The 12813-nt window shown below is 45.6% G+C and overlaps 2 protein-coding genes across 8 annotated transcripts in view; both read right to left on the bottom strand.

Moving 5' to 3' along the window:
- LOC112886046 (F-box/FBD/LRR-repeat protein At1g13570-like) overlaps positions 1-1148 on the bottom strand; it is a 17597-nt gene extending 16449 nt beyond the window's left edge. The window contains exons 1-2 of one of the 3 annotated variants that reach the window (XM_025951809.1): positions 863-1148; positions 65-186 (exon numbers count right to left, since the gene is read on the bottom strand). In XM_025951809.1, coding sequence (XP_025807594.1) covers positions 65-151 — 87 coding nt within the window. In that variant the 5' untranslated portion in view covers positions 152-186; positions 863-1148. The remainder of the gene's footprint in view (positions 1-64; positions 187-862) is intronic. The other 2 variants (XM_025951817.1, XM_025951801.1) reach the window with 2 other exon arrangements.
- The window catches only part of LOC112886017 (FGGY carbohydrate kinase domain-containing protein), a 25085-nt gene extending 12272 nt beyond the window's left edge, over positions 1-12813 (bottom strand). Inside the window, exons 1-19 of one of the 5 annotated variants that reach the window (XM_025951787.1) lie at positions 11710-12812; positions 10769-11079; positions 10183-10674; positions 9980-10101; positions 6315-6541; positions 5714-5793; positions 5505-5622; positions 5188-5366; positions 4599-4681; positions 4319-4503; positions 4152-4213; positions 3845-3953; positions 3639-3758; positions 3373-3492; positions 3166-3286; positions 2742-2898; positions 2573-2645; positions 2364-2491; positions 1859-2249 (exon numbers count right to left, since the gene is read on the bottom strand). In XM_025951787.1, the coding sequence (XP_025807572.1) occupies positions 2127-2249; positions 2364-2491; positions 2573-2645; positions 2742-2898; positions 3166-3286; positions 3373-3492; positions 3639-3758; positions 3845-3953; positions 4152-4213; positions 4319-4503; positions 4599-4681; positions 5188-5366; positions 5505-5622; positions 5714-5793; positions 6315-6381 (1725 nt within the window). In that variant the 5' untranslated portion in view covers positions 6382-6541; positions 9980-10101; positions 10183-10674; positions 10769-11079; positions 11710-12812 and the 3' untranslated portion in view covers positions 1859-2126. The other 4 variants (XR_003227317.1, XM_025951758.1, XM_025951768.1 and 1 more) reach the window with 4 other exon arrangements.

Genomic DNA, 12813 nt, shown 5'->3' with positions numbered 1-12813 from the left:
TCATATTAATTCGAGAAAACATACTGCCATATAATTAATTTCAATATGAGCTCAGCTCGCATACCATTGGGAGATCGGAAAGTGAAATTTTTTGTAGGTTTCTTCTTTTAGCAACTGTCTCATGCAGGCATTGCTCTGAATTCCTCATCATGCTCCCGTTACTGTTTCCACTAACGAAGAGCTGCCCTACAAAGAATATCAAACACCACAAAAATAAGTTCACGATGAAATTGATAATCTTAAGGACACAACTCAGTAGTCAGATGAGTATCCCAAATGAGTCACAAGGTAGGAAAATAGTACTACTTCTGCAGTCTTTCATGCACGCACTATTTTCATGTAATCCAACTTTATAAAGGCAAATATAGTTTGAAAGATGTTTTCTAGAAATAAATATCAGTCTTTTACTATCGGTTAAAGGGAGAAAAAGCTGTAGCAGATGTACCATAAAGATACATAGCAGCTATTTATGCCAAAGCTATATAATTCTTTTGTATAGTAGATAACGGAGATAACTCCGGCCTCTGCAAAAATATATATAATCATGTTACTGTTTTATGTCAACTCTGCCAAGATCTACGAGTCTAGCCCCGAACTGAAGATGGTCTCCATTGCAAGGGCATCCCATCCCTTAGGGTGCAGCAAGCTGCGATTTTTCGACTCGCTGCACTACTTCCGTAAGAAAAGAACTCGAGGATTGTTCCAAGCTCTGAAGCACGAAACAAATTGGTCCTAGGATTAAGAGGGAAGCCTGTCCTGTAGGGTTGTTGTGTCACGCTTGATCAAATGCGGATACAGATAGTTTCGTAGGGTTTGGGGTGCTCCGTCTCGCACAGCAGAAGGAGAGGGGGGGGGGGCGTACCTGGTGGATGCTCGTCGCCGGCGAAGGGCTGGGCGAAGACGTGACGAGTAGCGCCGCGGCTCGCCCAGTCGTCGCCGGCAGGGAAGGAAGACCAAGGGAGGAAAGAGTCAGGAGACAGGGGAAATAAGAGTCAGAGGGAGGAGATGAGCCGAGCTCGCTCGATAGCAGCCCGAGCTAGAGTTCGATAGCATCCCGAGCCGAGGTCGATCTGAGCCCGAACTCTGTTCGCGATAAGCTCGCATGGATTGATCTGTCGACAACCTGATCGTACGGCAGGGCGTGGCTGCCCTGATTCGATCGGATCGTAACGCGATCGTGAGTGTAATAAGCTAATACAATTACACACATGGTTGCTACTTTAATTTACGCTGGCCCACGATCTGATTCTGAGTTCCTGACCTGGTCAGTGAAGAAAGAGTATGGTGGACAGCACGGCGCGCGTATACTGTTCTGCTCACATGCCGGCGTGGGAAAAATCGCCGGCGGTCCCCTTTTAACTTTCCGGCCGCTCCGGCGTGATCGCGCTCGCCTTTTGATCAATGCCGAGCACGGGCACGGGCCGGCCAGCCGTAGAACAGATTTCGCCTCCGATAGATCCACCACGCCGATAGAGAGCTCGCTCTCGTGGCGTGTGTGGCTACCGCTGGCTGCCGATGACGAACCCCCTAGCTCAATTCAACCTTAATGAGAATATAGGATTCACATTTCACTAACGAGCAATGCAATGCTTTGATCTGTAAGCAGTTCTGCAGAGGCCTATCAAGCTTGTTCAATGGTGAGCAGCAGCCTGGTAGTTCATCTGAGTCGGAAGTGAACGAATCTGAGTAGAAGCAAAAGAATATCTCCAGACAACAGCTGACCAGAAAGACGGTGACCAAACTGAGCAGAACTAAGATTAGAGCCAGCGTCCTTGCTCACGCATAGTCAACACTTATTATGTTGTAGCTTGCAGCAAAATTGGACACATAGAATGAGAACAATTTTTTTTTTTCAATATGCACTTTAACCACGAGATATATCTTTATTGATTTGCAAAGCAAGCGTTTATCAACCTCCCTTCTTTATTAACATCACACAAACTTGTGGATTCCCCATTCCTACGAAAAGGATCATCTTGCCCTGCTTTCTACTATTCATACAGGCATTTTATCATCACTTCTATCAATAGAGGCGATACCATTTTAATGTAAATAATCCAAGAAAGCATGGTGATGAAACCCAGGGCTTTCATAGCAGAGAAAAAGTGACACGTGGTCGTAGAACCCTACTGCAATGCCTGCGCCATGGTTGATCGATGAGAGAGTTGTTGCTCATACAGGGACCTGAATATCTGATATTTCGCATCATGGTATTTCTTCACTCTAGGATCTGACGACGGATTTACAACCTGCAAAAAATATAACCGAGTTACAACCAGCAGTGAAGACACAAGATCCATGTTAAGAGTTTATGCATGTTTAGTGGCCACTATAGAGCGCAGCTGGGGAAAAACTGGGAATACCTTCCCTGCTGCGTTAAGCGCTTTCATTGCATCGCGAACACCAGGAAACTTCTTGCCAGCAACAGAACCCAAAACAGCAGCGCCCAAAAGCACAGGCTCGTTCTCTCTAGGAAGTATTATAGGGCATCCTGCACAGTACGATGCAAAAGGTGATGCGTCAGAAGAGGGAAGAAGCTGTAGAGGCATGATTGCAGGAAGAAGGGACTTGCCGACAATATTTGCATGTTCTTGGATATAAATAGAGTTCTTTGCAAGTCCGCCACAGGCAAGAAGAGTGTCGATCTATTATATAAAAAAAGAAATACAACTAATCTAAGCAATTAAGCTCTGTGGTATCCGACAAAGTTATTCATTAAACCGTCAAGAGAAAATAATTACCTTGTGTCCATGAGCATTACAGTGCTCCACGATATGACGAGTACCATAAGCAATGCCCTGAATGGTTGCTAGGTACAGAAGAGCCAAATGCTTCTCCCTTGTATCGAGTGTCAAGCCATAAATCACCCCTTTGGATTTTGGATCAGCCATGGGAGACCTATAATAGTTTGCATTCAAGTCAAGTACATTGGAAGTGTGTCATTCGGTGAAAAGTAAATTTTAACCAAAATATAGAGAACACTGTTATGTCCATGAGGGAAAGAACAAAAAACATGAAGCAAGCAAATTGTATGATATGCCACCATTCTGGCAAGATGTCTAGTCTCATAGAAATAAATGATACTGCTTGCAGCCTCACTTATTGTATTATGTTGTCATATTGTTACTGACTATTAAGCAGTAAATGTGTACTGTTATTTCTTACCGATTTCCATGAAAATCTGGAAGGACATGGATGTCTTGAGTCAATGCTGAAAGAAAAGGACTATTTTTCTCATGCGACATGGAAAGCAACATCTTGTTCAGTAGTTCATATATGGATATACCTGGGTAGTTTGAGCAGAAAATTATGTTCCTTTAAATGGTTACAAGCAGCTGATAAGATACTGGGCCTCGAAGACATGAAACATACTTTGAGAAGAAGCACGCTTAGAAAGAAGAGGAGCAGCAACATGGTTTTCAGTAATGTAATCAAGTAAAGCACCGGTTGCACTTTGGCCACCTTCTGTGAGCCAGAACTCAGGTACCATTGCTGAATTGGAAGCATAATGTGCATTATTAGTCAACATGACCCAAAAAAAAATAGAGAAGAACTAAGTATAAAGCAAATTAACAAAGATGCTGACAAGAAATTGTTCAAACCAAATATGTGGTTTGAAGGAAGTAGAAACACTGTACCAGACCAAAATGATCCCCAGACACCAGGAACAAACAATTTGTTCTTTGAGACAGCCATGTGGCATGTAGATGTCCCACAGACCAATACCATCCGATGGCATATTGCTTCTTCATCAGGCACTGAAAAAAACGTCAGAAAAATGTAAAATCCACAAAGTTTTAAAAGCAAGTTATCTATCAAATCATGAAAGATGACTATTACTAACAGTCAGCTTTAAATTCTCCATCTGGTATGCTTTCCATGACTCCAACTCCACCAGCATGAGCATCAATAAGTGGAGTTCCAACAGGCGTACCAGGAAGCAAGCCTAATTCCTGAGATATAGAAGCTAACAACATCAAAATGATGAAGAACGGAAATCAATGCCACAGACATTTCTTGCTTACACACATTGTAGAGAAAGCACCAATAAAACTGGATTGCATCGTATCTTGTATACAGTACAGTTTATCACAAAGTAAACTTAAACAATACCACCTCAAGAACACTTTGAGTACAACTAAGTTGCTTGCCTTTGCAGCAGTAGCTGTCAAACCAGAACCAAGAGGGTGGCCAGGAAAAGCAACACTGCGTCCTGTTTACATTGAATAAAGACTTAATGCTGTATTACAAAATCAATATACGATACACCAATAAATATACCAACTTCAGTACAAAAACTGAAAGAACTGTTATTCACCTATTTTTGCACAATTTCCTTCGACAATGTCTCCCAACCCTATTTCTTCCCAAAAAACATTGTCCCATCCACATGCCTCCATATCACGTGAATCAGATTCTTTCCACTGTTCCATGTGTGCATGTCCAAGATATGTCCATTTGCAGACAGTTGTGCATAAGCTGCGGGTGTCATCACCTGTTGCTCTACAAAAGAAAGCACCAGAGAAAAAAGGTTGAAAGCAACTCACCATTCACAAGCTTCTGGGTTATGGCAAAATCAAACAAAGATAGGGATTCACCTATATGCTAACCAGTCACTGAGGTCCATCCACCTACAAACCATGGACCAAGACTCTTGCAGATTTTCCTTCACCCATAAGAGCTGCAAATGCATAGAGTCTAAATATGAGACTAGCAACAGAGAAACTCAGACACAAAGCAGAACACAGTACCAATTGCTTTGCCACTTCTCAAATACAATATTTTCAATATAAGAAGAATAATTAAAACAGCGTTACTGTAGCAAATATTGGCAAACCATTAATCCATTACCAACACGCATCACGTTCTGACCACCATTTCCAGTCTCTCTTGATATTAATGCAAATAAGTCAGAATATTGATGACATCACAAAGAGTAAATATTTATGGTGTTCCACTTCTTAAATAGTAGAATCTAAGTTTATGAGACATTCAAGCCTAATTTTAGGATCGCAGTGTAACAAGAACAAGATAAATATTATCTGACAATAAACACAAGGGCTAGCATTTTCAGCAGCATGATTAGCAGTGTCTATTGGCCACCAATGATGAACCAGGAATACAAAATTTTTGCATAGATGATATATGCATGGTATCAACCATACAAATAAAATACACAAGTCTTACCTTTGGAGCCTGCATTTCTGGGGAAACACCACCACCGCAGTATTGCAATACTGGTGAATTGCTAGCATTGATTCGCTCTGCCTGGTTCACCGCTCTATGGTCCATCCACACAATGATATTCCTCCTTGTATCACCACTCCAAGAAACCGACACAGGGGAACCATCAGCATCAACAGCGACTGCAAGCAGCATATGATTTTGTTGAGTTGGTAAAATCCTAGATACTCTAGAGACACGAAACGAACCCTTCCATTTAAATGTCGACCTTTGTCCTCTACACATGATGATGCAAGAGGTAATAAGAGTTCAGAGCAAACCAAGGGAGCAAGTAGCGGTGAAACCAAGGCCGGCTACATCCTCAGGAGCAACATTTGCCAGCGAGCAAGCAGATTTCACAGCGGCACAGACTGCATGCCAGATATCCGTCGACGATTGCTGGATATGAAACAAACCAAACACATTGAAACGGTACTTCCTGCATGCATCAGTTATGCAGTACGTTGCACGTTTATGAACAGCTCTCAACCTCAATACAATCTTTCTCTTTCCATATCTGCATAGGACTGCTCGCTGACCCCAGCAACTTGCCCTTCTGATCAAAGATACCTGAAGCATGGGCAAAGAACAGGTTACAACGAACTGACATATGCTCAACACCTTTGTACAACTTCTCTACAGCCAGAAGACTGAAAAAAAGGGTTCAAAACACTTGGGTTGTAGTGGAATTGTATAAATTGGTTTAAGTATTTCCCTTCTAAGATGTCATGTGTGTCAAGACCTGAGACTGTTCTGCGTGCAGTTATTATATATACATCTATCATAAATCATATCCAAAAGATTATTCAAGATGATTTTCCTAGATTACTCTACATCAGAGCAAGCAACTAACAGCAAACATTCTATCATGAACCACCATTTTATTCATGACTGGACAGCCAGCAATTTGGAGTCCAGATACTCCTAGAAAATGGTAAATTACTCAAACTTAAGCAGTCAGCTTCAGCTTGGGGCAAAGGTGATCTCTAGCCAACTCATAATTTAACAAGAAACCGGCGAGAATCCTTACACGAGGGGAAAAAAAGGAAAGGTAAAAAGAGGATTAAAAAAGAGAGAACCGGAGGTCGAACCTGCGCGAGCGCTACCGATGCCGACATCGACGCCTAGGAATACGGAGGCGGAGCTGCCGCGGAACATGGTAGCAGCCGCCGGCTGGTGGAGCGGCGGCGGCGACGGCTGAGCGGGGCCGAGGAGCGGTCGGAGTTCACTGACGAGAGGGCCCACGCGGGCGTGGTCTACTCTTCCGCATCGGGTGTGGTTGGATTGACTTGATCTGATCCATATGCACCGGTCCCGCCTGTTAGAGAACAGATAGGAGGGGAAAAATTTAGTCAGCACTGGCGAGTGGAGGGCTCCACAGACCACAACCACAACTTCAGACAGCGAGACTTAGGAGCCGTTTGGATAGGATTTTGGATTCTGAGAATCCAGGATTTTGCATGGATTCTGAAAATCCAGACAGAATCCAGATTCTAGACAAAATTTGGATTTTGCTGTTTGGGTACCAAGATTCTAGAAGCTGATTTTATGGATGTTTATGTATACATTTCTTTTATACCCTTGCTATTTTCTTTTGTGTTAGCACCAAATGCAGCACTTATCACCAATGCACACGTATGTTAACATGACCATATCACTGCTCAACGCCTACATTAGAAGACAGAAACATCCGAAAGTGCATGAGTACAGTCGCAGCCACATTCGCACAAAAGCAATATTTGTCCATGCAAACACCCTCTTAGAAACACTAGTCATCACTAGGAAACAAAGCATTTGAGATAGAATCTCGAAAGGCGTTCATGTCGACATCCTCATCGCCTAATTGACTATTAGCACCACTTTGTCGAGATGAAGAGGATGGCGGCATTGGCATATAGTCCTCATCTTGGTCACACATATCAAAGTCTTGATCCATCATTGCACTTTCTCGAATGAAATTGTGTAGGGCCATGCAGCAACAACAACAACAACAACAACAACAACAAAGCCTTTTGTCCCAAGCAAGTTGGGGTAGGCTAGAGATGAAACCCACAGAAAACAAGAATAAGAAACACAAAAAGGGTACAAGCCAAAGGAAGAGTTAGGGGTTAAACAAAAAGTAACAAAGGTCACGGTTCAGGTACGTTAATTGCTAATCTCCAAGCTCTCCTATCCATTGCTAATTCCTTAGCGATATTCCACTCCTTAAGGTCTCACTTGACCGTCTCGTCCCAAGTTAGTATAGATCTACCTCTATCTCTCCTTACATTATCGCCCCGCTTTAAAACTCCACTACGCACCTGCGCCTCGGGGGGCCTCTGTTGTACATGTCCAAACCATCTCAACCGATGTTGAATCAACTTCTCCTCGATAGGTGCCACCCCGACCCTATCTCGAATCTCTTCGTTCCGGACTCTATCCCTTCTTGTATGCCCGCAGAACCAACGCAGCATACGCATCTCTGCTACACTCAGTTGCTGGAAATGTCACCTTTTTGTAGGCCAACATTCAGCATCGTATAGCATCGCCGGGCGAATCGCCGTCCTATAGAATTTACCTTTTAGCCTCTGTGGCACCTTCTTGTCACAGAGGACGCCAGAAGCCTGCCGCCACTTCAACCAACCAGCTGAAATTCTATGCCTAACATCTTCATCAATGTCTCCATCTTTCTGAAGCATTGATCCTAGATACCGAAAAGTATCCTTCTTGGCCACCACTTGACCTTCGAGGCTAACGTCCTCATCCTCATGCCTAGTCGGGCTAAAGTCGCACATCATATACTCGGTCTTGGTCCTACTCAGTCTGAACCTCCTCGACTCTAACGTGTGTCTCCACAGCTCCAACTTCATATTAACCCCTGCCCTACTCTCGTCAACTAGCACCACATCATCAGCAAAGAGCATACACCAAGGGATATCACCCTGTATGTCCCTTGTGACCTCATCCATCACCAAAGCAAATAGATAAGGGCTCAATGCTGACCCCTGATGTAGTCCTATTTTAATTGGAAAGTCACTGGTATCGCCATCACATGTTCGAACACAAGTCATCGCATCCTTGTACATATCCTTGATGAGGGTAATATACTTAGTTGGGACTTTGTGTTTTTCCAAGGCCCACCACATGACGTCTCTCGGTACTTTATCATACGCCTTCTCTAGGTCAATAAAGACTATGTGTAGGTCCTTCTTCTCCTCTCTATATCTCCCCATCAACTGTCGTACTAAGAAAATCATCTCCATGGTCGACCTCCCAGGCATGAACCCAAACTGGTTTTGGGTCACCCTTGTCAACCTTCTTAGGCGATGCTCGATAACCCTCTCCCAAAGCTTCATCGTATGGCTCATCAGCTTAATCCCCCGGTAGTTAGTACAACTTTGAACATCTCCCTTGTTCTTGAAGATCGGTACTAATATACTTCTCCTCCATTCCTCCGGCATCTTGTTTGACCGGAAAATTAGGTTAAAAAGCTTAGTTAACCATACTACCACCCTCTCGCCCAGGCATCTCCACACCTCAATGGGGATGCCATCAGGACCCATCGCTTTACCTCCCTTCATCCTCTTCAAAGCCTCCCCGATCTCTGCCTCCTGAATCCTCCTCACAAAGCATCTGTTGGTATCATCTGATGAGTCGTCCAACTCGAAGGTAGGACTCTCATTTTCCCCATTAAACAACTTGTCGAAGTATTCTCGCCATCTGTCATTGATCCCCTCATCCTTCACCAGAAGTCGATTTGTCCCATCCTTGATGCATTTGATTTGGTTTATGTGCCTTGTCTTCCTCTCACGGGTCCTAGCGATCCTATAAATGTCCTTCTCTCCTTCCTTCGTACCTAGCCGTTGATAAAGGTCATCAAAAGCCTGACCTTTCGCTACACTTACAGCTCGCTTTGCAGACCTCTTCGCTAATCTATAGCCCTCGATGTTGGTTGCGCTCTTGTCGAGGTGAAGGCGTTTGAAACACTCCTTCTTCTCCTTAATAGCCCTTTGCACCTCGTCATTCCACCACCAAATCTCTTTCACTTCCTGCTTGCCTCCCCTACTCACACCAAACACTTCTGAGGCCACCTTCCGAACACATGTCGCCATCTTTAGCCACATATCATCTACACCTGTTCCTTCTTCCCAAGGCCCCTCGCCTAGCATCCTCTCCTTAAACGTTTATGCCTCTTCCCCTCTAAGCTTCCACCACTTCGTTCTCGCAATCTTGGCACGTTTGTCCCGATGGGCACGTACCCGAAAACGAAAATCCGCCACCACAAGCTTATGTTGGAGGACAACACACTCCCCAGGTATCACCTTACAATCTAAGCATGCACGTCTATCCTCTCTCCTAGCAAGGATAAAGTCGATTTGGCTCGAGTATTGTCCACTATGGAAAGTCACTAGATGGGACTCCCTCTTTCTAAAGAGGGTATTCGCTAACAGCAGGTCGTAGGCCACCGCAAAATTCAAAACATCCTCCCCCCCCCCCTCGTTCCTACTACCATACCCGAAACCTCCGTGTACTCGCTCATATCCTACATTAGTCGCTCCCACATGGCCATTGAGGTCTCCTCCTATGAAGAGCTTCTCACTGATAGGCACGGTACTAACCATGCTTGGGTGTGTAGGGCCATGCAAGCAAGTATTATTTTGCTTTGTTTGTTCATCGGATAGCTTGGTAAGTCCAACAAAATCCGCCACTTCATCTTCAGTACTCCAAATGATCGCTCTATAAAATTGCGCAAGGAGGAATGTAGATAATTAAATACCTCCTTCTTTCCTCTTGGTCTTGGACCTTGTCGAAATTCCAGCAAATGGTACTTCATTTCCTTGTATGGTGTAAGATAACCAGGACGATTAGGGTATCCCGAGTCCACAAGATAAAATTTTCCTAATACAAAAAATTGCACAATTAGAACTTTAGCACACATACCCAATAATTTTGCCACTTGTATGCAACATATCTACTTACCTTGCGGCGGATGAGGGAACTTATCACTGTATTTGTTTATGGCATCATTAAAGACCCACATATCATGTACAGAACCAGGCCAACCGGCAACCGCAAAGGTGAACCCCATGTCGAAGTCACAAACAGCCAAAACGTTCTGAGTCGTGTAACCATATCGACCCACATGCTGAAGCAACTTCGATGACGGAACAACAACCGGTATATGTGTCCCATCTATAACTCCAATGCAATTATCAAAGTGTGGAGAGAAACGAGGACTCTGCAGTCTAGGATGCACTGTTCGAAATTGAGGATCTCTTGGTTTCACAATATCATCAGAGAGTCTAAACACACTATCCAAGCATTATTCAAATTTCCTACTGACTGTCTCGGTTGACCTCTCAAACCGATTTTCAGCCTGTCTAATTGATTGTGGTGCTCCAATGATCCACAGAAACATAGCTAACGACTCAATGGAACTCATCTTATTTGTTGACCTCAATCCATATGACCCTGTTACAAAACGTGAAAACAGATTAGTGCCCAAGAACTCAAGTATCATAAGTAAAATCAATATATCATTAGGTAGCAGATGAGCATCCATTACCTTAGTGTGCTTTTTCCACCAAGCATCATCTGCCACAACCGTGCCCCCACTCCGTCCAAGTCCACTTTGTTTGTTCAGCCACAACCAAAAGGTATACATGCGCCTAAGGGCATCCTATCTGTTCTTAAACTGTCGTTTAGAGTGACGTAGCCCTGTCGCTCTTCAAATTTTGCAGCTATGTTGGTGTAACCCCTGTTGGTCATGTGTCCATTGTTTGTGTTCCCTGCTCTAATTTCCTCAACGCAAAGCTCACAAAATGCAGAATTATTGGCGTTGTTGCTCCAGTCAGCTTTGTCAAATAGATCATCCCTCTAATGTAAAAAACAGAATTAAGATGACACAAGTGTTAAATTGAACGTTTTGCAACTACAATCAAACATGGAAGAAATGTGACAGGAAGAACCATGCAGGAAACTGTATTGGTTTACTCATTTGCGTAATACAACTTCAGTTCAGAAAAAAGGGTATGGCAGTTCTGTATCACAATAAGTGCATCAAGACAAAGAAATATCACTAGACAAAGTGCATCAGTTAGCATAGGTAAGGTACACAAACAGTCAGGGAAATATGGCATGAACTGGAGACGGAGGAAATCGAAGCCAATTTGGCAAGAACTCGTCAGTATATTAGATGTCAAAAAATGGTTCACAACACAGACTAGAGGAGTGGCCAGACAGCATACACAAGCTTACTAAACATACTCAGTAATTCACAATAAAAAAGATGCCCAAAACTACTGCTAGCCTTCACAAAGCAGTATAACTGCAAGAGACAAGCAGTGATCTTTGTCGAGACAACTAGGCATACACTTCAGTTCAGAGAAAAAAAGTTTCACACTAGTAGAAGATAGCTATGTCTCAAATTAATCAATTATAGCTGTCTCAAGGGATATATGATCAGAGTAAAAAAGAACATTTTTTTTAGCAGACCAATAGTCTCACCGTTTCTTCGATCTCCTGAACATCATCGTCGTCTTCGTCGTAGGGGTCCTGGCTCCAATTGAATTCGGCAGGATCGTGAAGGCCACCATCGAAGGTGGCGTCGGCGACACCATGAGTTGCGACACCTGTATTGCTTTGACCTCCAGCCGGACGAGGTGGTCGGAATTGGCATGACGAAGTGGCAGCAGGAGGACAACTCGGCGCGGCACGACCACGTCCTCGTGCACCTCCGCTTGGCCGAGAAGAGACACGGATGTCGTGGTCTGCCACCACACTGGTTGGTGCCAAAGTCGCACGGCCAGTACCACGAACAGCCCCGGCACCATGACCAGCACCACGTCCAGCGGCATGACCGGCACCACGTCCAGCGCCGCTGCGGTTGCCCTCCATCACGACACCGTCGGGAGATGAGCGCAAGGTATCCATGCATGACATGTTGTCGGTGATGTCCATGGCCTGTGAGTTGAGGTCCAGGCCCTGCACGGCAGCTGCTCCGTGACGAGAAAAGCTGCGATGACCGCCGGAGTGCAAAGGCGCCGTGTGGAAGCTGGGGGCCTGATTGAAGAAATCAAGGCCGTCATTCGTCGCAGCAGTGCCGTCGTAGTCGCCGCCGAACCACTCATCCTCGACCTCCCGTCCCGAATCCATTCTGGTGCTTGCTTAGGATCGCAGCCGCGGGAACTCGGGCGTCGGCGGGTATCGACGGCCAGCGCCGGGCGAGGACGGGTGGGGAACGCCGGCGGGGACGAGCGCCGACAGCTTGGGCGGGGAGGGACGGGCCGACGGGGACGGTCCTCGACGTCCGCCGGGGACGAGCGGCGCCGGCCTGGGCGGGGAAGGGCGACGAAATCCGGCGGTGTCGAGTGGCGGAGACGGGCGGGGAGGGGCGGGGCCGGCCGACGCCTGCCGGGGCAGGGACGGCCGGCGCCGGCCTGGGCGCGGATGGGCGCCGCCCTACCCGAGGCTGGGCGACGACGAGGGTGGGCGACGACGCGCCGCCCTGCCGAGCGTCTGCACGGGGGCGGCTGGCGTGGGGTTAATGCCTGGGCGGGCGGGGATGGCCGGCGGCGGACGGTGGGGAGAGAGACGGGCGGGGTTGCGGGG

The sequence above is a fragment of the Panicum hallii genome, chromosome 1 (genome assembly GCF_002211085.1).
Source record: "Panicum hallii strain FIL2 chromosome 1, PHallii_v3.1, whole genome shotgun sequence".
NCBI lineage: Eukaryota > Viridiplantae > Streptophyta > Magnoliopsida > Poales > Poaceae > Panicum > Panicum hallii.
Note: the sequence above shows the minus strand (reverse complement) of the source record. Positions and strands in the feature narration are given on the sequence as shown.